The sequence below is a fragment of the Episyrphus balteatus genome, chromosome 4, assembly GCF_945859705.1.
Source record: "Episyrphus balteatus chromosome 4, idEpiBalt1.1, whole genome shotgun sequence".
NCBI classification, from domain to species: Eukaryota; Metazoa; Arthropoda; class Insecta; order Diptera; family Syrphidae; genus Episyrphus; species Episyrphus balteatus.
Window position 1 is genome coordinate 64,233,942 of NC_079137.1, and position 27,309 is coordinate 64,261,250.

Consider the following 27,309-nt stretch of genomic DNA (forward strand, 5'->3'; position numbering starts at 1 on the left):
CATGTGGCAAGTTGCGTGTGGCAAGTTGCGTGTGGCAAGTTACATGTGGCAAGTTGCATGTGGCAAGTTGCATGTGGTAATTTCCATGTGGCAAGTTGCCAGGGTTGCAAAAAGCTCACATTTCAGCTCAGCTCACAGCTCAGCTCAAATTTGAGCTAGGTACCATAGCTTAGCTCATTTGAGCTGAGCTGAAAGTGAGCTGAGCTGAAAGTGAGCGCCCCAACTTCCAACGCCTATATCTCGGAATTTTGAAAAAAATGAAAAAAAAATTTTTGATGCCAAAAGGTAGCGGGGGCTCTAACCTACATTTGGGTACAACTCTCATTCCTGTAGGTCTACGCGTTCTCAAACCGAGAGAACTTAAAAGTAAAAAAAAAAATAGGCACGATTCTGAAAAAATAGGCATGATGTGGCGGTTTAACATGGAAGGCGATTTTTTAAAAATCTGATAATGTGCAAAGCGTAGGCCCATGACACAAGCTATCATTTGGCATCACTCCCAAAAATTGATCTCAAGCGGTTTTTTTTCCAGGAGCTTTCAAAGATTCGGGGATTTTTCGAAAAAAAAAATTTACCCCAACTTTCAAACGCGATTTTCTCGGAATTTTAAAAAAAATCGAAAAACCGGATTATACCACTATCGGCTAGCTGAGAATATAAGCTTTCATATGGCACCACTCCCCTGTCTCTAGATCAAAGCGTTCCAACGACTATATCGCGGAATTTTGAAGAAAATGAAAATAAAATTTTTTGATGCCAAAAGGTAGCGGGGACTTTAACCTACATTTGGGTACAATTCCCATCCCTGTAGGTCCAGGCGTTCTCAAACCGGGAGAACTTAAAAGTAAAAAAAAAATAGGCACGATTCTGAAAAAATAGGAATGATGTGGCGGTTTAACATGGAAGGCGATTTTTTAAAAATCTGACAATGTGCAAAGCGTAGGCCCATGACACAAGCTATCATTTGGCATCACTCCCAAAAATTGCTCTCAAGCGGTTTAGCTTCCAGGAGCGTTCAAAGATTCGGGGATTTTTCGAAAAAAGATTTTACCCCAACTTTCAAACGCGATTTTCTCGGAATTTTGAAAAAAATCGAAAAACCGGATTATACCACAATCGGGTAGCTGAGAATATAAGCTTTCATATGGCACCACTCCACTGTCTCTAGATCAAAGCGTTCAGCTCCCAGAAGTTTTTTCGCGCCCCCAACTTCCAACGCCTATACCGTGGAATTTTGAAGAAAATGAATAAAATTTTTGATGCCAAAAGTGAGCGCCCCAACTTCCAACGCCTATATCTCGGAATTTTGAAAAAAATGAAAAAAAAATTTTTGATGCCAAAAGGTAGCGGGGACTCTAACCTACATTTGGGTACAACTCCCATTCCTGTAGGTCCACGCGTTTTCAAACCGGGAGAACTTAAAAGTAAAAAAAATAGGCGCGATTCTGAAAAAAAAGGCATGATGTGGTGGTTTAACATGGAAGGCGATTTTTTAAAAATCTGATAATGTGCAAAGCGTAGGCCCATGACACAAGCTATCATTTGGCATCACTCCCAAAAATTGCTCTAAAGCGGTTTAGCTTCCAGGAGCGTTTAAAGATTCGGCGATTTTTCGAAAAAAAAATGTACCCCAACTTTCAAAACCGATTTTCTCGGAATTTTGAAAAAAGTCGTTAAGCGTATACCGTACGTTCTGAACCGCAAAACATGTGTAAATTTCACAGAATAAATTGAAAACTACATGGACGCAAGGAGGATGAAAGAATTAATTTATTGTTCACTTGATAAAAATGTAAAAAAAATAAGTGGGGATTAATTACTTAATAATAGAAATTAAAAATATCAAATGAAATTCATTTACATAAAACTGAATGAGAAGTATAACTTCAGTCGCGTGTACATGTGTACACACACTCTTTTTTTTTTTTTTAATGAGGGTTAGACAAAAGTGGAACGCATTCGAACTTTCATATTATTCCTCCATTTCCTTGATTTATTAAAAATCAATTCTGAGCGTACAGTTCTTTTAACTAAGTATCAAAGGATCAAAATCGTGTTTTTACTAACTTTTTTTTTGAGGCCGCTGGATTTGATAATACATAATACCTATTTGTCGTTTGTAATATGAAAAATTAACGTGTTCCACAAAATTTCTGTCACAAAGGGACCAATCCCAGAAAACTAAGAATTTATGAATTTAAAAAAATGAACAATTGACGCAAAAATTTGTTTATTAAAAAGTATTTCATTCAAATCCAAACTGAATTTCTACCTAATAGGGTTTCAGTCATGGGTTCGGATAGGTTCGTAGTTCAAGGTATACATTGAAAAAAATAATTTGAATAATTGCGACACGCATTTTCATTTATTTTCACGGAATGTGACTTTAAAATTAAAATAAAGGACACACCTAAGCCATTATTATGTGAACAATTAGATGCCTATTCGTTTTATGTTAAAAAACAGGCATCATTCCGTTATTTCTAAAAAAAAAATCCTTAAAAAATCATAAAAAATATTTATGAACATAAAACCATAAATTTTCTCTGGAACCAAAAAAAAAAATACACAATTTTTCATCGACACCACTTTCCACAATTGGGTACACGCGTAAGTGCTACCACCCCTTTCTTTCTTTCATAAGAGAGGTATATTTTGTACGCTGCGAGTACACACAATCGCCTCAATTAATCTTAATAAATCTAAATTAGTGGTCTCGCAGTAAAAAACAAGCCACAAACTAATTATAATTATTATTATACTCTTGGAAGTTGGAACACAAGAACAAAAGTGAAAGTAGTCTTTCCCGACATCAACTATATTTTCGGTATAACTACAGCCAGTCCCTTTAACAGCATCGTACACAAGATTCGAGATTCGAGTATCCTAACAACTAACAACAACACGAAACATGTAAAAGGACACCCATCAAATCCCTGACTAATAAATCAGTGTGTTTGCGGGTCATTTTACATCAGAGTGCGTTCCCCGTTGATTATTATGATGATGATGATGCTGAAGCTGCATGAAGAGTGATTTTTGTATCAAGGGAGGTTTGATTTTTTCCACCCCTTTTTTGACACTCATCCTATCATCATCATCATACACCATCGCATATAGGTCCTTCATACCCATTCCTCCCATATGTTTTCTCTTTGATTTCATCCAATTAGATAAAACATTTGACATATGTCCACATACAGTTCCGAACACATACCACAAACACTGTTAGTATTCAATTACGTTTCTAAGCTAATTAACCTCTTTCCTCGAGAGGTAAAAATTTTATAAAAATATTTCCAGAGTTAAAAGTACCAACATTCTCTACCTGAAGATGAACGCATACCTTCCCTAAGTCCATCAATAACTCGATAGTACGACGACACTGGATGGTCTTTAAGATTTTGTGATAAGAAATTTTAAGGATTCCAAAGGGATTATCCTGAGTATTTAGAGCAAATATTCAAAATCCTTGGTGGACAGTCATTTTTAAGTCCTATCCTGTCTGTCTGTCTGGCTAAAGGATAATGAAAGTGGAAAAGTAGAGCATTTTCTGCTACCGATTTAGTTGTTCCTGTATATAGATCGAGTGAAGATTTCCAAATAAAATTGTGAAAATCCTCTGGATGGTGATAAAATCATTTTGTCAAGGATAATGGTCATTTGTTTGCAATTGACAATTTTGTATAGTGTTAAGTGCAATTCATTGGAATAAAATGTGCCAAATGCAAGGACATCTTATCGCGGATTTCCAATCAGGTCTTTTTTTTCAGATTTATCTATAGTTCCTGTATATTGTGTGATTTATAGTTCTTTCATTGTCATAAATAAAAATGCTTCCCGTATGATTGTAGGAAATACATTTTTGAATCAAACGAAATCTTTTTTAAATAATCTAAAGCATTGAGTGGATATTACCAACATTATGGATACAATCCTCAACTCATTATTTTATTTTAAGTTTAAGCATTCAAATAATTATAATTTATGTGGTAGACTTCATTTGAACGGGCTTAAATAAAATTACTAAATTATTTTTTCTTGAAACCATATACAAAAAGTGACTTATTCCACTTTCATAATTATGGGCACATTTAAGAAAATTTTAACTATGGAACGTATGTTGAACGTGTTCGTGTTGATCAACTTAATATGGACCCGACTTTACATTTTTTTTAACATTGTGGAATGCAATCATTTTTCATTTCGTGAGATGAGAACACTTCGCTTAAATCGAAAAGAAGCTATAAACAGATTGGCAAATAAAAAGTAATTCGGGAACGCACCAACACAATTACAAAAAACCTCAAATACTCATACTGTAGTCTGAGAAAGATTTGGTAAAGATTCAGAAAAATGTATGCAACTTTTGTTTTTAAATCATTGGTATCGAAGCTGAATTTCACACTTAATAGCAGGTCTAAGGCTTTTTAAAATTACTCTATTGCCCTGTTTTCAAAAACCGTTTGGGAATAGGTTGTGAGGTGATAGTTTAGATTAAGGTTAAAGATAACTCGAACAGAACGGACAACTTGAGAAAAGTTAAGGCACAAGAAGGTATTTTTTGAGACGGATAGGAAAACGTAGAGTTAATACCAAAGCACCCTGTTATTTTACATTTTACAAAATCGATATAAAAATTATGCATGTTCCAGAAGGATTTGAATGAAAATAGAATTGCGGTTTTTTTTTTTAAGTATACGAGTACGTACTCGAGTGATCACAATAAAAATCTTATAAACATTCACGAGTATATTTATCGGGCCTGTTGACTAACTAGAACGTTTTTGTAGTGAAAAGTTCATACCCTTTATAAGAACGGAAAAATGTTATTTACAAAGTTATACGACTTCATTTGCAAATAAATTCTTGGGCTCAGAATTTTTCGAGGGACCCTCTTTGACTTTATCTATAGCCCCGATTTTTGGGGGTGGCAGACTACTCTAGGCTCATGAGTAAGATTAATAGCCTCATTCCTTTAGACGTGTAAGAACACGTTAATTGATATGCCTAAAAAGTAGTAAGGCCGTGTGTGAATTGCGTTAAATAGTTAACCCCGTGTAAAATTTTTGACGCTATTGAGGTGAATAAAAAAATTTCAGCTGTATGGCTTTTTGTTTAATATTTTTTTTTCATGATACAAAAAAAAAACCATCTGCAAAAAAAAAATTAACCTAAATTTAACCATGTCCTAGAGCCCATTAATTTTTTAACAGCTGAACACTTTTTATTCACCTCAATAGTGTCAAAAATTTTACACAGGGTTAACTATTTAACGCAATTCACAAACGGCCTAAATACTTAAACCTCTTGAGAATTAACAAGTAGGTATAAACTGGCCTCCTTACAAACAATTTTGCTTTTTTTTAAGCTTTATAGAAGCAAATGCACTCTGTAAAACTTTATAGAAGTCAAATTGTTAGTCGGGCTCTCTGGAAAAGTAGCCAATATGAAGGTGAACTTCTTAAAGAGATTCCACAAAATCTGTCATCCAACTCCGAGCGATTTGAGATGTTATTGAATTCAATTGTTATGTAAGTTGTTAAGAGTTGCTTAACTTTATTATTATATCTACCATAGAAGTCGCATAGAAGGTACCTATATGGTGTTGATTTTGACATTCGGGGCATCAAAAGGTACATACATACACGTGGTTTATGTTTAAAAGAAATAACGTTAATGAATTAATTAAGACCTTGTCAGTTTTCTGAAGTTTAAGATAAGAAATGGGTATCTAAAAAGGTAAAGTCGCTTACTTGTATCACTATAGCGCAAGAGTTCCCACTTTAAAAAAATACCGGCTTAATTTAATATTCAAATCATGAAATTATCTTTCACTGAATTCAATAATAACCCATAAAATTGAATTACAATGTTTCATAACCACCCATAAATAAACAATATTAGTTACGCTGTGTCTCTTTAAATCATTAAATCAACCCCTCGCAGTTAAAAAAAAAAACAAATGAGCAACGAACTTGCAACTTATGACGTTTCATACCTAACTGCTTTTTGTTTTTGCTCCCCGGGGATGCAATTATTATTTCAAACAATTCATTTAAGAAAATCTGTACATCTAACCTCCGAGGACCGGTATTCAAGGCGAACCTTTTTTTCATAGAAAAGTGATTTACTGAAGGGTAGTTCAATAAATACACTACTATTCCAAGTCTATGATTGCGAAGGGCTACCACACTCGTCCTTCATCAGTCCTCATTCCTGATAGCATTTTGCACGTTTAATATAAACTATCTCCAGATTTGATTTTTTGTTCTTCAGGGTGAATATTCTGGTGTAACTTGAAACCTTTGTCATTCTATTTTAACGTAGCCATGACAGTGTGGTTGTTGGGTGTTTTTGATAGTAAGGGGTTGTTATAGCAAACAGGTTTTTTTTTTCTACTTTTATCAATCGAAATAAGGGATGATTTTCAGGGAAATGGCCATAACGTATAGAGACTCCTCCTTATTTTATACATTTATTTATACAGAAACCATAGAAAACGAAACAGGAACGAATTGAAATGAAACACATTGCTTTGCTCATGGCATTTTTTTTTTGGCTGTTGGCTCGTCAGAAAATTTCTTTCACACTTTCTAATTAGCAAAACGTAGCAGAAATTTCAAACGCGTTGCGTTCATTGTTGCATTCCTTATGAAATGTTGATGGAGGAATTATTCTCTTTTTTTTATCTTCTATTTGTTCCCTTCTCCTTTCAAAGTATAGGTAAATTGTTAATGTCGAGGAAATGAGTGTCGTATTTCAATTAAAGAAGATCTGGAATTAGTCCTTTGACAATCACATAACAATTGAATCGCAAACAAGATGTCGATTGACACGGCAACGAAGGATGTCGTTCATCTCGTTGGCTGGATGATGGTGATGTGATAATGAAGGAACAGCAATGTAATTATTTTTCTTCACTATAATTTCATAAATGCGTTCATACGAAACATCTTATTTGATGTTGATGGAATATGGTAACGGTGGGTAGCGTAAGAAATATGGTCCTATGAACAAAACACAGGATTGTTTAAATGAACAACTTAAACATAGGTACTCTGGGGTGGGAAGGTATAGATTATGGAGTTCCTTTTTTTGTTTAAATTTTCTTAGAGTAGGTATACTTATGCCCATTTTACAAGAAAACATAATATTTTACTTCTAATCGATTGTCATAAGATTTACCTTAATTTTCTAAAACCATTGACTGCTTATTTTCGTTCTTAGAAAATGTTAACAAAAAAAAAATTTGACTATTTTTAAGTTCTTGTAATTTTTTCAAGAATTATGCAAAGCAAGCGTTGATTTTAGAGGGTAAGTCAAGCTTTGATGGCTATGGTGCAAGAAACGTTTTATCTGCTCTCTAGCCATTGCATTATGCCGAATAAGGGAATAAGAAGATTTTCTTAAGAAGTACAATTATTGTTGGTTGGGTTATTAAAACAATTGAAAAACCCATCATCACAATATTATTTATTTATTTATTTAATCAAGAGCTAATATTTAAGCGTATCTATACATACATTTTTAAAGTATTGGGATGTAATCTATAAAAATCATTTTAAAGACAGTATTTGTTATATTAAGATTTTGAGTAATTAAGTTGTAAGAAAATGTCCGGGACAGTAAATTTAATCGAAATGTTAATTTCTCTCATAAAGCTCCCAACAAACAATATCCCTTCGATTAAGCTTTAAAGGAGTTACATTACCACATATAAAGCTTTACAGAAGTAAATTTGTTAGTCGGGCTGCGTACACTGAGGTAAAAAATGCACCGTCGTAAATGTAATATGGTCAATCCCAAGTTACAATTTCGCTGAAATTCTAGTCATGATTAATTTCATGCTTGAAGAACTCTTTATAACACTTGTAAGAATCAAAAAAGGAGAATTGTTTCACTTTTTCAAAACCGCAAAAAGGAGGAGTCCGGTAAATAACCTCCTCAAGAACTAAAATTGGTATTAGTTTCTATAAAAGTACCACCAGAATACTTATAGTGGCTTACAAGACGAAATACGAGGTGGCAGAAAAATAAAAAAAAAAAAACGAATAGCCCAAGTAACAATTTAACTTGTATAAGGTTCAAGGCAAACTATTTTTTGGCTTGTATAAGAAGGATAGAGCTTATGCAAATAATTTTTTCGCACATTACCGAATTTTCTCAAGATCTTCCTCCACAGGCAATCCACTAAGCTAATAGCTTGTGACGAACAGCGTAAAACGACCTTATGCATGCCTTTTTACAAAACAACGAAACATTTTAGGGAGGCTATAGCTTCGCTAAGGAAACTATCATTTGCATTGGATGTTATTATAAGGCCTTATGGGGACTTTTCACGAGTCGATTTTTGCCATGTGGCGAAGCTTTTCGACTCGTGTGAACGTAAGTCGCAGGCGACTAAAGTGACATCCCCATAAAAAAATCCTAAACGACCGATATATCGTGCGGCTAAAATCGACTCGTGAGAAGTGGGCATTATAGAGGTTTTGTTATAAGATGTTAAATTTATTTATAAAAAAAAAGATTTTATTGAATTTTATTTCTTTTTTAATTTAATTTTTTTCTATTTTGTTTTTTCTTCTTTTTTGCCCATTGCAATGCTTTTTCGGTTGTTCTGAAATGTTTATTTTAATTGATAAAGAACACATTTTTTTAATTTCACAAACAAGCGCAGCACACTACTAGTAGACCAGCTCGAACATTAAAGATGAGTGAAAAATACGGAGCTACTTGATACCTCACATTGAAATGCAATTTTTTTTTCGAATACACTAGAAAAATTGCATACTTTTATGAAAAAAACATTGCAAACTTACAAGACGAAAATATTGTATACTTAAAAATAAGAACATTGGATACTTAAAAGAACCTCTTGGAACAAGGCTTATAGAGGCCTTCTGTCACTTAAAAATATGAATCTTCCTTAGAACGGTTCAAAAAGGTCTTTTATTAGCCCTGTTCCATTGGAGGTGGTAGTTTACTACTACAGTGCATAACGCTTATAAGAAACTCAAAAATTGCACAATATTTGTTTCTTATAACCGAGTGTTTCTTATATTCTTAGAACGAATATGAGAAACCAGTTTCTTATACAAATATACCTACCCAGTAGTACCAAAAAGTAACATATAATTGTCGGATCGTCGGATGAAAACGGAGGGAAACAGCGCTCGCAACCGCACTCGACGGATGAAAACTTGTCGAAAATACAAAGAAAACAACAACAATTGACAGTAGCTTCCGACTCCATCCGCCAATTATGGTTCTGGCTTAAAGGTCATCAGGTATACAGTAATCTTTTCTATTTTTTCCCGAAGCATTATCAATTTAGTTTTAAAGGAAATATTATTTCGCAACATTTTTAGCAAAGGTAAACACAGCAGAGACAAAAAGAACACAAATCTAACAAATAACAAATTGAACACTGAACTAAAATTCTCTTCAAATAATGTCAAACTCAAATGACATTTGCACAGGTTGCTTTGAATTTTTCTTAAGGGTTCATGTTTGTTAAGTTTCTTGATTATTTTGAAAGTTTCTTAATTCCAACCAACTTTACGTGTGAACAAGAAAGTTCGTGCTTTGAAAAATGTTTCTTTTATCAGTGTTTTTCTTATAAACACATAATTCAACATTAAAATATATTTGAAAGTACACGGTGCTTTTGTTCGAGTTTCTTTTAAGCGAGGTTTTCTTATAAGCGTGTTTCTTATAAGTGATAAATACTGTAGTAGATGTTTTGGTTAATCTAGTACTATCATCTAATCATGCTCTTCTTCCCGAGTAGATACGATTTGTATTGAATTCGTTGAAAGTGCGTTCCATTGAAAATCCTTAGTAAACTACTAGTAGTACTTTGCTACCTCCCAAAGGAACAGGGTTATTAACACTTCTAGGAAGTTTTAAGGAGACATCCTTTCTTTACAAAATAGTTGACTTGCGTAATCATAATCAAGCCTTAAACTAAACCTATACAAACTACAGCTTGTCGAATCAAAAAAATTGGACCTTATGCAAGCCAAAATTTTTACTGGGGGCGTAGTCGGCGTAGTCTACACCTTAAAGTACGTATACTTAGAATATGGTTTAACTGTTTGAAAATTTGCGCTAATATGTTACTATTTAAATCAGAAAATATTAAAATTTGTATGGGATTTGACAGATTTCACATTTTTAATGGTTACTCTAAGGCCGTGTGTGAATTGCGTGAAATAGTTAACACCTTGGAAAATTTTTGACACTATTGGAGGTGAACAAAAAAATTTCAGCTGTATGGCTTATTGTTTAATATTTTTCTCTGCCTATTTTCTGCCATGAAACTCCTTTTTAATAAAAAAAAAAAAAAAACAAAAACAAAACAAAACCATCTGCAAAAAAAATTTAACTCAAATTTAACCAGGTCCCAGAGCCCAATAAATTTTTAACAGCTGAAATTTTTTTTTTTAACCTCAATAGTAGGTGCGTTTTTTTGTTTATCTACCTATATAGATTTGGTGCAAAAAAACCACATCGAGATTTTTGAAATCCATGCAAACATTTGGCACCACTGTACATAGGGTCAATGTGGGTAAATGTAAACAGGGGTAAATGAGGACATGGCCGATAACAAGCTTCAGTTAAGTCTCTTTGACGCATACATAAGTACAAATAGCGGACGCATGTATCTTTTAACTTATACGTCAAACTCAATGCTGTCAAAGGAGAATTCATTCGACGAGGTTATTTTCCGTGAAAGATAATTTTTTAAAGTGCCAAACAAGTCGTTAGTCTTTCAGAAATATTAAATATTCTTGCAGATTCAAGGCTTGGCCACACCGGAGGGTATGCGGTAGCGGTACGGGTAGAGGTAACGGTACTTGTATGAAAAAAATTCCAAACTGACATATAAACGTTCAGATGGGGAATTTATTTCATACAAATATCGTTACCGCTACCCGTACCTCTACCGCGTACCCTCCGGTGTGGCCAAGCCTTCAATTAAGTCAGTATAATTTGCAAATACTTTTTAGTTTTGAATTTTGATGTAGATTCTATGTGAAACAAACAAATTTTAAAATACAGGACATTTATGTCGATTTGCATGCGTTTAAATTTACCCCAGAATATTTTTCATAATGGGAAAATGTAAACAACGTATTCTGGGGGTAACTATAAACATATATTTTTGCTGAAATTATTTGTTTTAATAAAAATAAAGTAAAAACATTTTAAAGTAGCCAAATCCATCATCTTCAGTGGATGATGATGCAAGATCGGTCTTTGACGTAAAAACAAAAAAAAAAATATGACGTTCAGAGCTGCTCAGGATGCATATTGGGTGTCTATATAAAGAATCAAAGGAAGAATACAAAAACTTTTATTGGAATTTGAAAAAGTTTTTGTCAAATAAATTCATGAACGTTTTTCAAGTCGTTATCCATATGATAAAGAGGAAATTCTAAATTTTAAATCAGTGTTCACATTTACCCCGAATTTGTAAAAAAAACACAAACATGGTGGGTTATTTGTAAACATGCCATATTTGACAGTAATTTCAACAATTTGGGAAATATTTGTTTATATTTATAAAGAAGAATTGCCATCATTTCATATTTGCATTTGAAGATACCTGTGAAGTTGTTCCGTGAAAACATATTAAAATCTAAAGTCAAAAGAAAAAAAAGACATGAAATTGTTTACATTTACCCACATTGCCCGACAAACAATTTTGGTTCTATAAAGCTTTACAGATGCAATTGTTGCTTCTGTAAAGCATTATAGAAGCAAAATTGTTAGTAGGGTGACCCTAATCATATTGACTTTAATTTTTACCTTAATTCTACATATTTCACAATACCAAAAACCAATTTAATAGTCAAGAGTCAAGTTAAAGGCTAATGCTCGATTTAAATTTATAGTTGGGAAACTCAAATATAAAATTTAACCTAGAGTTAGCCTTTAGCATGACTATTAAATTGGTTTTTGGTATTGTGAAATATGTGGAATTAAGGTAAAAATTAAAGCGAGCTTTAAATTTGATTATTAGTAAGGCCCATTGTGTTTTTTTGGTACCTAATTTTTATTTTACACTTTTTTTTTACTAAATTTAGGTTCATGCAATGCGTATAAATATATTTTATTGGAAAAAAATTTCTTTTTTGATTATAAATAATTTTCTGGATCTGGGCATTGCACGGTGCAAACTCGAGGCGTCAACTTTAAAGAGCTGTAGAGCCGCCATTTTGTTTTTTTTTGTACTTTGAAAAAATGTTATCAAAACATCATAATGTCAATAATATCACATACTTTTCCAAATTTCAATAAAATGCTTTCAGTTTTCCAAAAAAAAATTATTGAAAAAGCTGTTGTCTAGAGGGATTTCCCTCCTTAAAGTAGGTACGTATATTAAAATACGGTTTAACTGTTTAAAAATTTGCGCTAATATGTTACCATTTAAATCAGAAAATATTAAAATTTGTATGGGATTTGACAGATTTTACATTTGTAATGGTTTCTCTTAATGTAACGGAAAGTGAATAATAGGTGTGTTTTTTATTACCACCGGGCTTAACTGGTTAAAAAAAAACGCCTCGGCTTAGCGAGAAAAATTGGCAGCACTGCATACTAAATGTTCCGAAATCAGCTGACACAAAAAAATATAAAGTTGTCATATTTTTCGCTTTTGGATTTTCTTGTGTGTGTTTCTGAAAAAAAAAAGTTTAACGAACTATTAAATAAATATTTAAAATAATAATTGTCATTCCAAACATCAGTTTTTATGTGTTTAAACAAATTCTAAACAATTTACTAACAAGTTAATTTGGTAGCACAGATTTAAATCTGTTGAAAAAGTTAAGCCCAGAGAATTCTCCGGGCTTAACAGCTAAGCCCAAGGGGCTAAAGTGTTGTTGCATTTAACATGTAAATTCCTTAGCCCCGACTGCGTTTTTTTTTGTCCAGTTAAGACCGGTGGTAATAAAAAACACACCTAATCTTATACCTCTATTCCACTGCTTATATTAGGTGTGTTTTTTATTACCACCGGTCTTAACTGGACAAAAAAAAGCCTCGGGGCTTAACCTGAAATCTTGGCAGCACTGTATATTGAATGTTCCGAAAACAGCAGACACAACAAAAATTTAGAGTTCTCATATTTTTCGCTTTCGTCATTTTCTTGTATTTTTCATGTATGTTTTACAAAGATATACAAAAATGTATGCTAGCAAAACTATTTTAATACATTTTGTCCTTCCAAACTTGAGTTTTATCGTTTTTAAACAAATTATAAACAATTTATGAAAAAATTAGTTTGGTAGCACAGATTTAAAACTCTTCAAAAAGTTAAGCCCAAAGAAATCTCCGGGCTAAACAACTAAGCCCAAGGGGCTAAGGTGTTGTTGTATTTAACATGTAAAATGCTTAGCCCAGACTGCGTTTTTTTTGTCCAGTTAAGACCGGTTGTAATAAAAAACACACCTATTCTCTAAAAAAAAATTAATTCAATCAGTGTCATCTTACCTTCAGAAAATACCCTCAAATGTAAATTTCTTTACAATCCACACTTCAACTTACGATCCAAAAAAGTAACATCCGTCATTCCATTGTGACTTGGGAAATAGCTTTCCACGCCATCTACCACTTGTAGCGACAACCCGAAAATGATATAGATTTTTTTTTCGATTTGCAGTTCAATGTAGTTTCCATAAGAAAAAAACAAAAAAGACCTCGAAAGACATTTATTTTACGAATTAATTTTATATGAACGAGTATCAATTTTATGATTGTAAAATGATAATAATATGTGTTTATATCTAAATCAGGTTTAAAATATATCAAAAAGAATAATAATTCCTATTTAATTTGTCTCCAAAAAGAGAAGCAAATCGCAGGAAAACAACAACAAATACTACAAAAAATATAGAAACTATTTTGGTTTAATTTTCTTTCAAGATTGTTGAAAATAAAAAAAAATGCTTACCTACTATTATTTGTGAAAAAGTGAAACAAATAAAAGAATAATTTAATAATTTTTATATTTTTTATAGTATTTTTTGTTGTTTTCAGGCGATTCGCTTGCACTTTTTAAATACAAATTACACAGGTATTATTATACTTTTTGATATATTTTAAACCTGATTTAGATATAAACACATATTATTATCATTTTGCAATCATAAAATTGATACTCGTACATATAAAATTAATTCGTAAAATAAATGTTTTTCGAGGTCTTTTTTATTTTTTTCTTATGGAAATTACATTGAGCGGCAAATCCGAAAATAATCTATATAACTTTCGGGGTTCCGTCGCTATCCACTAGGTGCCGTGATGCCAAGTGTCAATTTGACATTTCACAAGAAAAAAAAAAAAAAAACAAGATAAAATTTTGTGCAAACTACTCAACAATTTTCGTGTACGAAGAAAAAATAATTAATTTTACCAAACAAATTAGTTAAAATAATTTTCTTTTATTATACTTTTGTTTTAATTTCTCAGTTATTATTGGCTTTGTGTCTATATAATTTCATTCGCTTTTAGTTATCGAAAAAATATATAAAAAATTAAAAAAGAAAAAAAAAAAAATCAAAACATTAACCAACCACAAAACAAGTAAAAGTAGTCAGCAACAGCAGCCGCCATCTCCCACAAAAGTTTTTTTTTTTAACTTTTATTCTTTGATTTCATTTAATATTTTTAAGACATTAAAACAAATAATTGGAACATCATCAGCACAAAAAAAAATACAAAATTGATTTATTTTTTGTCGGAATAATTCAATGATATCGAATTTGTGGCGGCGTCTAACGCTGTGTGTAGAACAAAACTTAACAGCTGCATATTTTAGAGGTTTGTTTGGCAAAAACAAGAAAAAAGTAGAATCATCATCCTTTTAAGCTTGTTTTAAATTTATTGCATGTTTCAAAAATTACGTAGTTTTCTTGTTTTTTCATCAAATTTTTCCGTTTTATTTCTTTTTTTGTGGGGAAAATCGTTATCAGGCGATAACAAGACTGACAACCAGCTGTTAATTTTGACAGATGATGGTTTTTGTCTAGGGTGTCAATTATTTTAGTTCCAAATGTGACATCTAGATGTCACTGTGTTCTTGTGGAACGCATTTTATTGTGATGGCGGTTAAATTTGAATTTAAATTTAAAATGTATCTTTTTATCAATTTTCAGCTAACAAACTAAGAAGAGTTGGAATCAGAGGAATGCATAGCTCAATTGAAGATGTTAAAATGTGCGATATGCATGTGAAAATCCTTCCAGCTTTGCAGGATAATTTTATGTATTTGGTAAAGGTTTTTTTCAAAGCAGAGTTGTAAAAGATTGCAATCTTTTTTGAATGGAATTTTTAATGACTTCATTCAAAAGATTGCTTTCATTGACTTACATTTGTGACTTAGATTTCAAATTTTACAAAAAATTTCGTAAAATGATTGCAATCAATTGACTGCAGTCTTTTCGGTATGCATGCAATCTTTGCATTCTTTTTGCAATCTTTTCATTTTTTTGGCAGTCTTTTGCAGTCTTTTGCATTCTTTTGAATTCTGTTGAATTCTTTTGCATTCTTTTTGCATTCTTTTGTATTGAAAAAGAATGCAAAAAGAATGCCAAAGACTGCAAAAGAATGCAAAATTAATGCAAAAGAATGCAAAGACTGCCAAGGAATGGAAAGTTTGCAAAAAAAATGCAAAGAATGTATGAATTCTCAAAAGACTGCAATCATTTGAATGCAGTCAATTGATTGGTAAAAAAAAAGATTGCAATCATTTCACGAAAAAAGTCTAAGTCTCAAGTATATGTAAGTGTAACTGAATTTCAAAGACTGCATTCACAAAAGATTGCATTTTTTTTTACAACCCTGTTTCAAAGCTATTTTTATGTTCACCCACTTTTAATGAATCTGAATTCTAGATTATCGATACAGAAACCAGGGAAGCAGCAATTGTTGACCCAGTCGATCCAGACTGTGTCATCAAAGCAGTTGAAGATGAGGCAGTCAAATTGACTAAAGTCTTGACTACCCATCATCATTGGGATCATGCTGGTGGCAATGAAAAACTAGTCAAAGCTTTTCCAACTCCATTGGTTGTCTATGGGGGTGACTCACGTATCGGTGCTTTGACTGATAGTGTCCGTCAGGATGATACTTTTCAAATTGGAAAACTAAATGTTCGTTGTTTATTCACTCCTTGTCATACTATTGGGCATATTTGCTATTATGTTGAATCACCTGGTGGTGAAAAAGCCGTCTTTACTGGAGACACTCTATTCCAAGGAGGTTGTGGGCGGTTCTTTGAAGGAACAGCTGAAGAAATGTACTCGGCATTGATTGAGAAACTATCGGCTTTGTCTGATGAGACGAAAGTCTTTTGTGGACATGAGTACTCTTTGCAGAATCTATCTTATGCGCGACATGTTGAGCCACAGAATGAAGATGTCCTTAAAAGGATTGAATGGTGCAAGTTGAGAAGGGCAGAATCGAGTCCAACTGTTCCATCAACAATTGGGGAGGAGAAGTTGTGGAATCCATTTATGAGAGTTCATAAGGAGACTGTTCAGAAGCATGCTGGTGAAAAAGAGCCGATTCCTACAATGAGGAGCTTGCGGAAGGAGAAGGATACATTCAAGGGTTAGAAGGACGACTGGTTTAGGGATTTAAAAAAGCCTTTTTGGTGGAATATTTAAGGAAGTAAAACGCACAAATAGATTTGATTTTCTCTTTTCTATCGCTATAATGGAATTTTTATCTTATTTTTTTCTTCTTTTTCTTGTTTTTGTTGTAAATAAAGTCGTTTTGAAAAAATAAGGAGTCTTTTAATTTGAAAAAAGGTTACTTCATCGCCTTGACTGTCTCGCACTTTCCAAAAGGAATCGGGATTTGATCTTTAACAAGAACTGATTGCTCAAAAGCCTTGTTAAGTTTCATGACTTCTGCAGTTCGAGCTTTTCGAACTTTTTCGTTGTAAGTCTTCAATTTAAGCACTGCCAAGAGTATTTCAACTTTAGTTTGACATCTAAATGAGAAGAATTTAAATCAGAAACTTTTTCAAAAATCGTCATTTTTTATGTACTTTGAGTTTCTCAATGGAAACAACCCAGGAACGAGTTGATTTTTATAAAGTTTTCTTGCTTGTAAAGCTACACATTGTAGTAATTCACTAGTTACTTTGAGTTGAAGTTTCTTCAATTTCAAATGATCATGAGAATATATCCGAGAATAGTAACCACGAAATGTACATTGAATGATTGTTGCTGATTTGTTAAGATGTTCAAAGATTTTTTTTTGAATTGTTGATTCAAGAATTTGGAAATACTTGTGGCGACCTAAATATCCACGATATGTTTTTTGAATTTTAATAGCTGATTGATTTAAAGAGGAAATTTTTTTCCTTGTTATCCATCCACGGTAGATGGATTGAATTTTAACAGCAGATTTGTATTTTTTGTGAGAATTCAATTCGGCTACTCTGAAATAGGCAATTAGAAATAGTGTTTGTTGTTTATAAAGTTTTCCCAAAGGATCATACTGAGAGAGAATTGTAATGGCTTTTCTTAACCAAGATGCTGTTATGCCAGCATATTCGGGTTCTTTGATAAAATCGTCTTCTTCTTGGACAAGATATTCATCTATGTCAACGGATGAGGAAGATGATTTCATGTTTTTGAAAAATATAAAAAAATATGTCACAAGATATAAACGATGTTTTTGAACGGTTAGTATTTAAATACTTTTTTTTTAAGTAGACTGAGTCGGTGAGAAGCGAGTGAATAAATATAATATCGTGTTTGGCTCTTCGTCTTTTTTAAGTTTTCCGATTGATAAATCTTAGAAAATCTTGATAGAAAGAAAGGATTAAAGGATCCTACTACGCTAGATCATGAAGAGCGAATATATGTATGAAACCGACGTTGAATGTTTTCGATTTTGGGTATATGGAGATGGCGATATGAATACAAGACTTGAGAGGTGTATTCAAAGAAAGGTCTTACGTCTTAAGAATGTTATTTAGAGGGAGCGAGTCACATAAGGTTTAATGAATTCTTTATGAGTTATGACCATTTCGATGCAGTTAATGGCAAGGATGAAGAGAAGCGGACCTTAATGATTTCCTTGAAGAAGTAACGAACAAAAAGATAGGTAACATATGAAAGTTTGGCAATGGGGGGAAGCGGTAGTTCTTATCCTACTTTTTTTTTTTGTCAATTGGAGTTATTGAGATATGTAGTAGGTAAAGATAAATTAAATATTTGGGAAATTGGGAAAGAGAGCGTTTGAGATCATTCTTTAAGAAGAATGACAGGGCAGGTGAGTATTCTTCACCAATTCAACTCAAATTGAAATTTGTGTCAAATAATCGGTAAGTAACTTAAAAATATGCTTCATCTGTGGAATAAAAGAAAAACTGTGAAAATATTTTTGAAAAATGAGTGAAACAAATTATTATGTTGAGAATATTGCTGAAGTTTCGTTGGTTAGGAAAAGAGATGTTGAATATCCATCAGACTTTTTCTAGTAGTTGACGATAAAATTTCTTAGGATCGTTGAGATCTAACTTGATACCGCACGTAAAGGGAATTGTTACGTTCAGTAAAGTCATGATATTTACATACATATATTCCGAGATAATAAGAATAATCCGTAGTAATTTGAGAACGAAGAAAAGTTTCACACAATTTAATTCTTAGGAAATCTAACCTCCACTTAGAATATATCAAGGAGGAGACGTAGATGACAATTTACAGTGTGATAAATTGAGACATAAAGAGAAATAGCATTATAAATGGCTATTTCTGGATTTAAATGGCATTTTTAGATTGGTTTGCAGAATTAAAAGAAACTCCAATAAGATATTCAATAATTTCTCTGAACTTTTCTTTATGAAAGTCAAATGAACGAATTGTGTACAGTCACCGTGGTGTATGCGCAACATATTTTTATAGAGAATTAATACTTTGAAAATTGCTGATTAAAATCAAAAGACAGTTTTGACATTTTCTGGTCTTTAATTTAAATTTTGTTCCTCGAATATTTCATTTTCTCTAGGCATTAAATTCTCGAAACAAGTTTTGGTTCAAAGATGTGAGTTCTTAGTGAGCAGGCTTAAGCATTTGTTTAAAAAAAATGGAAATCAATTTTTTGTAGTTTTTGAAAAAAATCCAAGGTTAACCCCTTGTCAGAAAAAAATTAATTTTGAAAAAAATTCTCCAAATCCAATGAGTGAGACATTAAAAGAAAGGTCTCTTTAAGCTCTATTGATGATTTAAATCCAAAAGTTCCTTTGAGGTCTGGTTGGTGAGGTATTTGCATCGAAACAATTTTTTATTGCTTTAGGAGGCAGGTAAAAGATATCTGCGAACCAAAGTCTCGAAAACAGTTTTGATTTACAGGACATTAGTTCGCAGTGAAAATGCCTATTAATAAGGTTAAACAAATTGTAAATTTTTTCTTTCAGATTTTCGAAACAAAATTCAAGAGGTACTACCCCTTGCCAAAAAAGCATTTTAAAAATTTACTCCAAATCCATCGAGTAACACATCGAGAAAAAGGTCTTCTCATGCTCTTTTCATAGGAATATGTTCCACATACGCCAGAGTGACCATTTAGGATTTTATTCAAAATGAAAAAAATATTAAACAAAATTCCACGTTGATCAAATATAGGAGCTTTTTAAATGCAAACTTGACTGACTATTGGAATTATTAAATTTTCTTACTTTTTTGCCTTACATTGAACAACAACAAAAAATATGCTATGTATTTATATAAATTAGGTAAAACATGACTCAGAACTCAGAAGTAGATATTTCCTGAAGGTTTTGAAAAACATCAAAATATGACTGCTATGCGAAGTTTTTTAATTAAAAAAAAAAACTCAAAATCATAAAGTCTCTCAGACCATTGATTTAGTTTGAAATTTCATTTTCCACCTGATTTCATCTTGATTCGAAAAACTCTCCAACCTTCATGAAATAAAATATATTTTAAACACAAAAAAAAAAACTCTTCCGGCAAGGAAGAACATTCAGAACCTCTCAAACTGTCAAACTCTGTAAGGTTAAAAAATACAACAATCGGTACATTGTAGTCTTTTGTAGCAATAGCAGAGTATACTCGTAGGTCAAGAGCGAACGAAATGAAAGCCATTTTCAGCTTATTCATTTCAAGCGATTTCATGTCATGATTTCACATCAAAAAAAAATTAAAAAAAATGTTAAAAAAGGAAATGCCGAACTGAAATTTTCAAATCCATTTGTGTTGTAACCAAAGAAAACAAAAAAAAAAAAACTTGCCAAGAGAGACAGCCATCAGAACTCAAGGAGCCGAAAGAATAGAAAAATTCTACGGTAACTGCACCCAGCCACTGCCGGCGACGACCAACGGCAATATACAGTGATTTCCTAATAGCTGCGATGCTGAACTGCTTCCTCTGTGTATATGTCCTTCATTCATTTGAAAAGAAGAGAGGTCCCAGGTCAACAACAATATCGTAACCACAAATCAACGAAGTATACAAAAATACAACAAAAACGCCAATGTTATATACACTTGAACGAAACCGAAAAAATATCCTTTCCTTTATCCTTTTTCCTTTTCAAACAACGAAATGCACTGTGCACAGTGCATCATTCGAAAATGTCGACAAAAGAGCAATCGAATCATTGCGGAAGAGGATATCATTTTGAAGGAGGATAGACAAAAAAAAAGAAAGAAAGAAATACAATCAAACCAGGTCAGGAACAGGATAACAAATTGGAAAAGAAAAATTTTCGACTTGAGGGTTGATTTGTTCCATCCACAGGCGAAGTAGCAAACGATGACAATCGCTTTTTTTTTCAGATAACATCGGTTACGAAAATTAACTTTTCGGGAACGTACCTGACAATAATTTGATTGAGAGAAAAAAAAAGGATGAGATGTCCTTGGTTCAATTGTTTTAAATAGTACAGTGCATTTATCATGTTCATATAAAGGCGACCCAGCAGTTTGTATCACAACCAAATTTTTTTTTGCTCATTCGATAGAGAATTGGGTGAATATCATAAGCATAAGTTCCTTCGTTATGGCCGCCATCTTGGATTTTAGTTTTTATTAAATATCGCGACTACTGTTCATCCTAGGTAAAAGTTGGTTACACAAAATACGTGTACGATGAAATTTCGCGTCTTTTATGTTACGAACATTTTTTCGATATTCTGAATATTAATAAAGTTACAAGCCAAAAAAGTAAAAAAAAACGAAAAAAAAAAATCTTGTGTGCAATTCACACGTGGTAGAAGTGAAACCTTAAAAATTCATTTTTCTTGAAAAAAAATTTACACCATTAAAAACCTTACAAATTTTCTTAAAAAATAAAGCCATGCCTAAATTTTTAAAATGCGTAATGTAAATGTAATATATCAAATAAAAGGTTATATTATCGGCATGCGTATTAAAGTTAAATTAAATTTGTATGTGCTCTGGATCAAAAGATATAACGTGTCTAGAAAAAGAACATCTCTTCACCGTTATCTCAGAATTTTGAATATGAAATTAATTGAAATTTTGTAGATTTAGTAGTCTATGTCATTACCTATCTACAGTACAAATTTCATTCATCTATCTATTAAAACAAAAAAGTTATAATAAGTTGAATTTTCGTGTCGCGTTTTCATTTTATCTTGTTTCAAATCACTACGATAAAGAAGTTCTCACTTCAAAAAAACGAAAATGTTTAAGTTTTGAGCACTTTTTATCAAAATTATGAAAAAACCTTTCGAGAAAATATTTTTCACCTATATTCACCTATAAATTCAAAAGTTTGTTAAAAATTACTACTTTTTTAACAAATGAAGATGCTTAAAAATAAAAAAATTGCATGTCTTACTCTTGTAACAAAGTACTCACTTATCATTTAAAATTCAAGATTTGGTTGAAAAAAAAATGTAAGAAAAAAGTAAAGATGCAAAACACAGAAAATAAATTGCACGACTGGGGTCGCACGTACTTGCTCTTAGAGTTCAAGTTGCTTAAATTTTAAAGACTTTTTATATAGAAATTTGGAAAATCTAAATATATGGGAAAAAAAAAGGAAATTCGTTTTTAAAAAAAATAATATAAAATCTGAAATCAAATTGCCCCCCAAAACAAGTATGCAGTTTTGACTGATATACTAACATGCATTGTTAGAAAAAAAAATTTCAAAATCGTTAGAGCCGTTTTTTAAAAAACTAATTTTTTATAAATAATTTCTTGGAAAAAAAGTTTTAAAATAAAATTGGTATGCCATTTTTTAGAAATCACTGATCAACATCTAAACACAAAATTTCAAAAAAATTTAATGTCCCGTTTTCGAAAATTGGATTTTTCAAAAAAAAATTTTCAAAATTTTTTTAAAAATCCAAAAAGTATTTTTTTCAAAATTTTGCTTTTGGCTTATATTTAAATTATATAAATTCTTTATCACAAAAAGTTTCGTTGAAATAGAATAAGCACTTTCGGAGATAATCGGATTTAAAAAAAAACGGTTCTATGGCAGGTACCGTTAATAATGATTTTCAAAAAAAAAAATTTTCATTAGAAGATAGACCTTGTCTTAAAACTTACATTTGAATTTTTTAAACAAAATCGGTATATGACAAGTACCGTTATTTTTGGTCCAAAAAAATTAATTCCAAAAACCAATCTGGAGAGTCGCCAAATAACGCTACACACCAAGTTTGACATTAATCGGTCCATCCGTTTAGGCTGTAGCTCCTTATACAGACAGACAGACAGACAGACAGACAGACGGACTTCCGGGACCCACTTTTTTGGCATTCTCTACCATCGTAATGTTATGGAAAAATGTTATCTCAACTTTTTTTTTTTGTACGAATACATAACTTGATATATAGTACCTATATCGCAAGTAAAAAGTACATTTTCAACAAAAAAGTTTTAATAACTTTTGTATTTATAGCGATACAAAAAAAAGTTGTATAGTAGTGTTGTTGAGAATTTTGCTCAAAACTTGCTTTTGCTTTTCATTGTTCTCGTTTTTTTTTTCCTTTTTTTTGGCTTGTACCTTTTTTAATATTCAGAATATCGAAAAAATTTTCGTAACATAAAAGATGTAAAATTTAATTGTCTACGTTTCTTATGTAACAAACTTTTACCTAGGATGAACAAAAGTCAAGATATTTAATAAAAACTAAAATCCAAGATAGACTTTGTAAACGAAAGTAGGTATCAGGAAATACATAAAACAAGCCCCCATAAACCTCTTTTAATAGACTTTTTCGCATATTAAGTTGTTCAAACGTAGAATGATTCAGAACAAAAATATTTCTCTCAACACTTTATCAATCATTCAACGTCAATCAAAAAGCCTCAGAAATAATGCTTATAAATACCTTTAGAATTTGTGTTAGCTGTCTGTCTGAATGTAAACACAAAACAAAAAAACAGATACAGCCAGCTTCCGCTTTTAAATAAATTCTTTATAGCCTTTACAGTCTTTCTTTTCTAACATAGATAACCTGTATTTTGTACGTCACAAATATTGCGTATACGCCTCTTTAGCTCAGTGGCAGAGCACTGGTCTTGTAAACCAGGGGTCGTGAGTTCAATCCTCACAGGAGGCACATTAAACGGTTATCATCATCTATAGCCATTATTTTTTTTTTTTTAACTTTTTTTAAAAACCTCATCACGCACGCCTCAAGCATAGCTTAATGACTTTTTTATATATATGTATATAAAACTCTATCCGTGGTTATCTGGTGTTTACATCTTGGTAAGCACTTCCGTGAATAAGACAAAAACCCGCTTACAACTTTATCTCCGGTTTGGAGTGTTAAGAGTGTTGGAATTACATACACCACCACCAACCAAGCCAGCAGTGTCAGAACGTCAAGTAGAGGTATAGTAGTTAGTTGTGCTCTCTCGTAAAGGGCCGACTTTGAATAAGTACAAAAAAGTCGATTGTATCTCTTTTTATTTAAGTGCGTGTTGTGTGTCTTCTTCATCATCTATTGTTTCTCAAAAAACGGAATACACTATACTCTCTCGACTCTGTACAATCTGCCTACCGGAGGGGCTTGAATTAAAAAGGTCTTAATCAACGAAGCGTGTTGCGTGTCTGGTTGTTTAGTTGTTTGTTTCTTACCGCCTTTTTAATATATTGTTTTTAGCCCTTTAGGCTTTTGCCGCTATAGAGTCTTTTTTAATATTTTTGTATTCATATTGGATCGTCAGTCAGAGTTGAATGACGGTGTTGATAATGATGTAAATTTAATGGATGTGGCTTTTTTGACTTCTCTTTAGTTTTTTTTTTTTTTTTGTTTTGGAAAGAAAAAAAGATCTAGGCTGGAGATTGATTAATTCTTTTGATGTTGTTGACTGTAATTAGGTATTTTTAGGTCGAATCACTTTGGCACTGATCTTGATAAATTGATTGGGATTTTTTTTTTCTTTCTTTGGAAATTAATCTGGGATTTTAACGAAAAAGATACATATTTTTGGCGGAGAAATGAAGAAATAGAATTATTATAAGTTCTGGTGAATTAAAAAAATTGCGTTAAGAATAACACTGGTTTACAAGGTTTTTTTTTGCCGAAACAAAAATATACTTTTCAGAAGGTTTTCGGTGTCCTGAACTCGAATCTGAAGTCAGAAAAAATTAATCAGCTCCCGTAATAATTAATTTTACCGTTAGAAAATGCAACAAAAAAGTTTTTTTTTTCAGTACTTCGAACCTTATTTATATTACTAACGGTAATATTTCAAAAAGTTCATCGTATATGTATGTGATATTGAGGCAATCCAAATAACTCAGCAACCAGACCTCAAAGAAACTTTTGAGCTCTGTTCATAAATAGAGCTTGAAGAGACCTTTATTTTGATGTCTAACTCGATGGATTCGGAGGAAATTTTTTAAAATGGATTTTTTTTCGGGTTGGGGTCAAAATTCTGCTGGGGTCAAAATTCTTTTGTCAAAATTCTGCTTTCAAAATTCTGCTTAACAAAATTCTGCTTTCAAAATTCTGCTTTTCAAAATTCTGTTTTTCAAAATTCTGTTTTTCAAAATTCTGCTTTTCATAATTCTGCTTTTCAAAATTCTGCAAAAAATTAAAAAAGGGTTTGGAAAATGTTAAAAAGCGCGCGCTTTTAAACATTTTCCAAACCCTTTTTTAATTTTTTGTAGAATTCTGTAAAATCATCTTTTTGAAAAATTATCTGCTTATTTGATTACTTACACACATTTTTTAAATGCGAATTAATTTTTGTTTTATAAATGAATAAATTTGAAAATATTAAGAAAAGGTTTTTAATATTAAACATTTCCAAAAATAACTAAAAATTTATTAATTTATCAAATAAAGATGAATATTCAAAAATTTGAATAAGAAAAGGAATATACAACATCGGTTCCAATTAGTATACATATTTTATTTGAAAGAAAGTCAGTATATGCATTTCAAAAAATATTTGCGAAACTTAAATAAAAAAATTTAGGAAAGTACCAATGTTGAATTACATTGATGAGGTGTATTTTTCTTTAGCCAGCGCATATTCAATAAAAAAAAAAACAGAATTAGCAGAATTTTTTTTGTTCAAATATAATGCTGGCAGAATTTTGAAAAGCAGAATTTTAAAAAGCAGAATTTTGAAAAACAGAATAGAAAAAAAGCAGAATTTTGAAAAACAGAATTTTCGCTGAAAAAGCAGAATTTTGAAAAGCAGAATTTTGAAGCCAGAATTTTGACCCGATCCCTTTTTTTTCGTTTGTGACGAAATTAACTATGACTTTGGTCTGAAGATATCTTCTGTAGGCCAATCAAATTAGTAAGTTCAATTGCGGGAGTTAAATCGCGGTACAAAAATTGCAAGAATAAAAGAATTTTTTTATCTGCATAGAAATAAAAAATACTCATACGCCACAGTGTCTGTTTAAGGTTAAAATGTATTTACAACTTTTTATTTGAAGAATGTTTGGACCCACATAACTGCGGTTGCGATGAAGCTATAGCAAATATTGTCTTTGCACTTTTTTGGAAAATATGTATAAGCTAAAAACTGAAAAGAAAGTCCGATTATTTTTCAGTTTTTTTCACGCACCACCCAGTTAGAACAGGCTGTAAATTTGGTTTAATACCACGGGTTTCTATCCTAACAACATGCCAGATGTAATTCAGGACTTTTTTTCAATAAAAGTGGAAATAATCAATTATTTTTTGTTCAACAGAAGACGTTTTTTTAAAATCCTTAAAAATAGAAGAAACAAAAATGTTACACATACACCACAGTGACCGTGTATGATTTAAATTTATATTTTAACAATTATAACAAAATCTCTGTTTTAACTCATATTCTTATTTGAGAGATAAAATAACCTTAAATCAACGGAAACCACTTTGATTTAACTATTTTTCGGATTGATTTTGCGTTGAAGACGATAATTTTAAAATAACGTAGAACGACGTTAGTGTAAAGTAGGTTGCAATCATAAAAGTTGTTTTAACTTTGAAAAGAAGCACCAATTATAAATATTATAAAAAAGAAAAAAATTGGCAGCTACTGGGAATCGATCCTACAATTCTTGGGTCTCATAAGCAGAGTGCTGCCATCAGCCTATCTGACTGTTGAAAATTAGTGTTAAAAATCTTAAGCTGAAGCCTGACAAAAATTATAAGATTTTTTTTTTTACATAAGGAATTAAACAAAATTGAATTGCGTGCGAAAAATTAATTCACAGATCATAAAGGAGTCGAGTCAGAAGGGATATTTAAAAATTCAGTTTTCATGACTATGATATTCTTGAAGTCTTTGTCAATTCCTCTCTCAAGATGGTGAAGGCTGGATTTGAAATCTAGACCTCTGGTGTGATGGTCCATCGCAGTAATTACTTCATCACGATGTACTAATAATAATAAATAACTTTAGTTATTTAACGGGGTACAATAAGAATAACCAAATTTTATGTAAGTTTGAAAAACGTAGTCCCTTAAAATCTTCAAAAAACAAAAACTTCAACAAGTTATTATTTTAAATTTTTTAAAGTGACTACAAAAGCCACACTTTATTTATTATATAATTATGTATATTGCTTGTATACTTAATAATATATCTTATGAGTTTATTAATATATAATGTAATTTATATTTTTTTTTAAATGAATCACTATAATAATTTTTATTTAAATAAAAAATAAAATAATAATACACACAAAAATACCAAAATTATAGTTTATATACAGAAAAAAATAATAACAATTATAATAAAACAAAAAATAATATAACACATAAATTTGTATTTTTATTTTACAATGTGTTTTTTTTTTTAATAATTTTTTTTT

The 27,309-nt window shown here is 31.5% G+C and overlaps 2 protein-coding genes and 1 non-coding gene across 4 annotated transcripts; 2 read left to right on the forward strand and 1 right to left on the reverse strand.

Moving 5' to 3' along the window:
• The first annotated feature begins 14,323 nt into the window (after positions 1-14,323).
• LOC129919660 (hydroxyacylglutathione hydrolase, mitochondrial) lies at positions 14,324-16,766 on the forward strand. Of its 2 annotated transcripts, none has more exons than XM_056000621.1 (3): positions 14,324-14,398; positions 15,168-15,283; positions 15,906-16,765. In XM_056000621.1, exons 2-3 carry the CDS (start codon positions 15,200-15,202, stop codon positions 16,626-16,628), a joined length of 807 nt encoding a protein of 268 aa, XP_055856596.1. In that variant the 5' UTR covers positions 14,324-14,398; positions 15,168-15,199; the 3' UTR covers positions 16,629-16,765. The 2 variants fall into 2 exon arrangements, with proteins under 2 accessions (XP_055856596.1, XP_055856595.1); XM_056000620.1 differs by lacking the exon at positions 14,324-14,398 and adding an exon at positions 14,405-14,832 and having other exon boundaries at positions 15,906-16,766.
• A 58-nt stretch (positions 16,767-16,824) lies between these two features.
• LOC129919314 (abnormal spindle-like microcephaly-associated protein homolog) lies at positions 16,825-17,768 on the reverse strand. The gene is made up of 3 exons (XM_056000169.1): positions 17,522-17,768; positions 17,066-17,461; positions 16,825-17,008 (listed from the first exon to the last, which is right to left on the reverse strand). The coding sequence occupies exons 1-3, from the start codon at positions 17,650-17,652 to the stop codon at positions 16,825-16,827; spliced, it is 711 nt and encodes a 236-aa protein (XP_055856144.1). The 5' UTR covers positions 17,653-17,768.
• Positions 17,769-23,524: 5,756 nt separating this feature from the next.
• On the forward strand, positions 23,525-23,596 carry Trnat-ugu (transfer RNA threonine (anticodon UGU)). Its single transcript has one exon. It is a non-coding gene; the product is annotated as a tRNA-Thr (tRNA).
• Positions 23,597-27,309: the final 3,713 nt, after the last annotated feature.

Coding starts and splice junctions, on each gene's coding strand:
- LOC129919660 (XM_056000620.1), top strand. CDS start 14,763: ATGATATCGAATTTGTGGCGGCGTCTAACGCTGTGTGTAGAACAAAAC. Junction 14,833..15,167: donor AACAGCTGCATATTTTAGAG/GTTTGTTTGGCA, acceptor ATCAATTTTCAG/CTAACAAACTAAGAAGAGTT. Junction 15,284..15,905: donor AGGATAATTTTATGTATTTG/GTAAAGGTTTTT, acceptor TCTGAATTCTAG/ATTATCGATACAGAAACCAG.
- LOC129919314 (XM_056000169.1), bottom strand. CDS start 17,652: ATGAAATCATCTTCCTCATCCGTTGACATAGATGAATATCTTGTCCAA. Junction 17,462..17,521: donor GCCATTACAATTCTCTCTCA/GTATGATCCTTT, acceptor TGCCTATTTCAG/AGTAGCCGAATTGAATTCTC. Junction 17,009..17,065: donor TTTCCATTGAGAAACTCAAA/GTACATAAAAAA, acceptor CTTCTCATTTAG/ATGTCAAACTAAAGTTGAAA.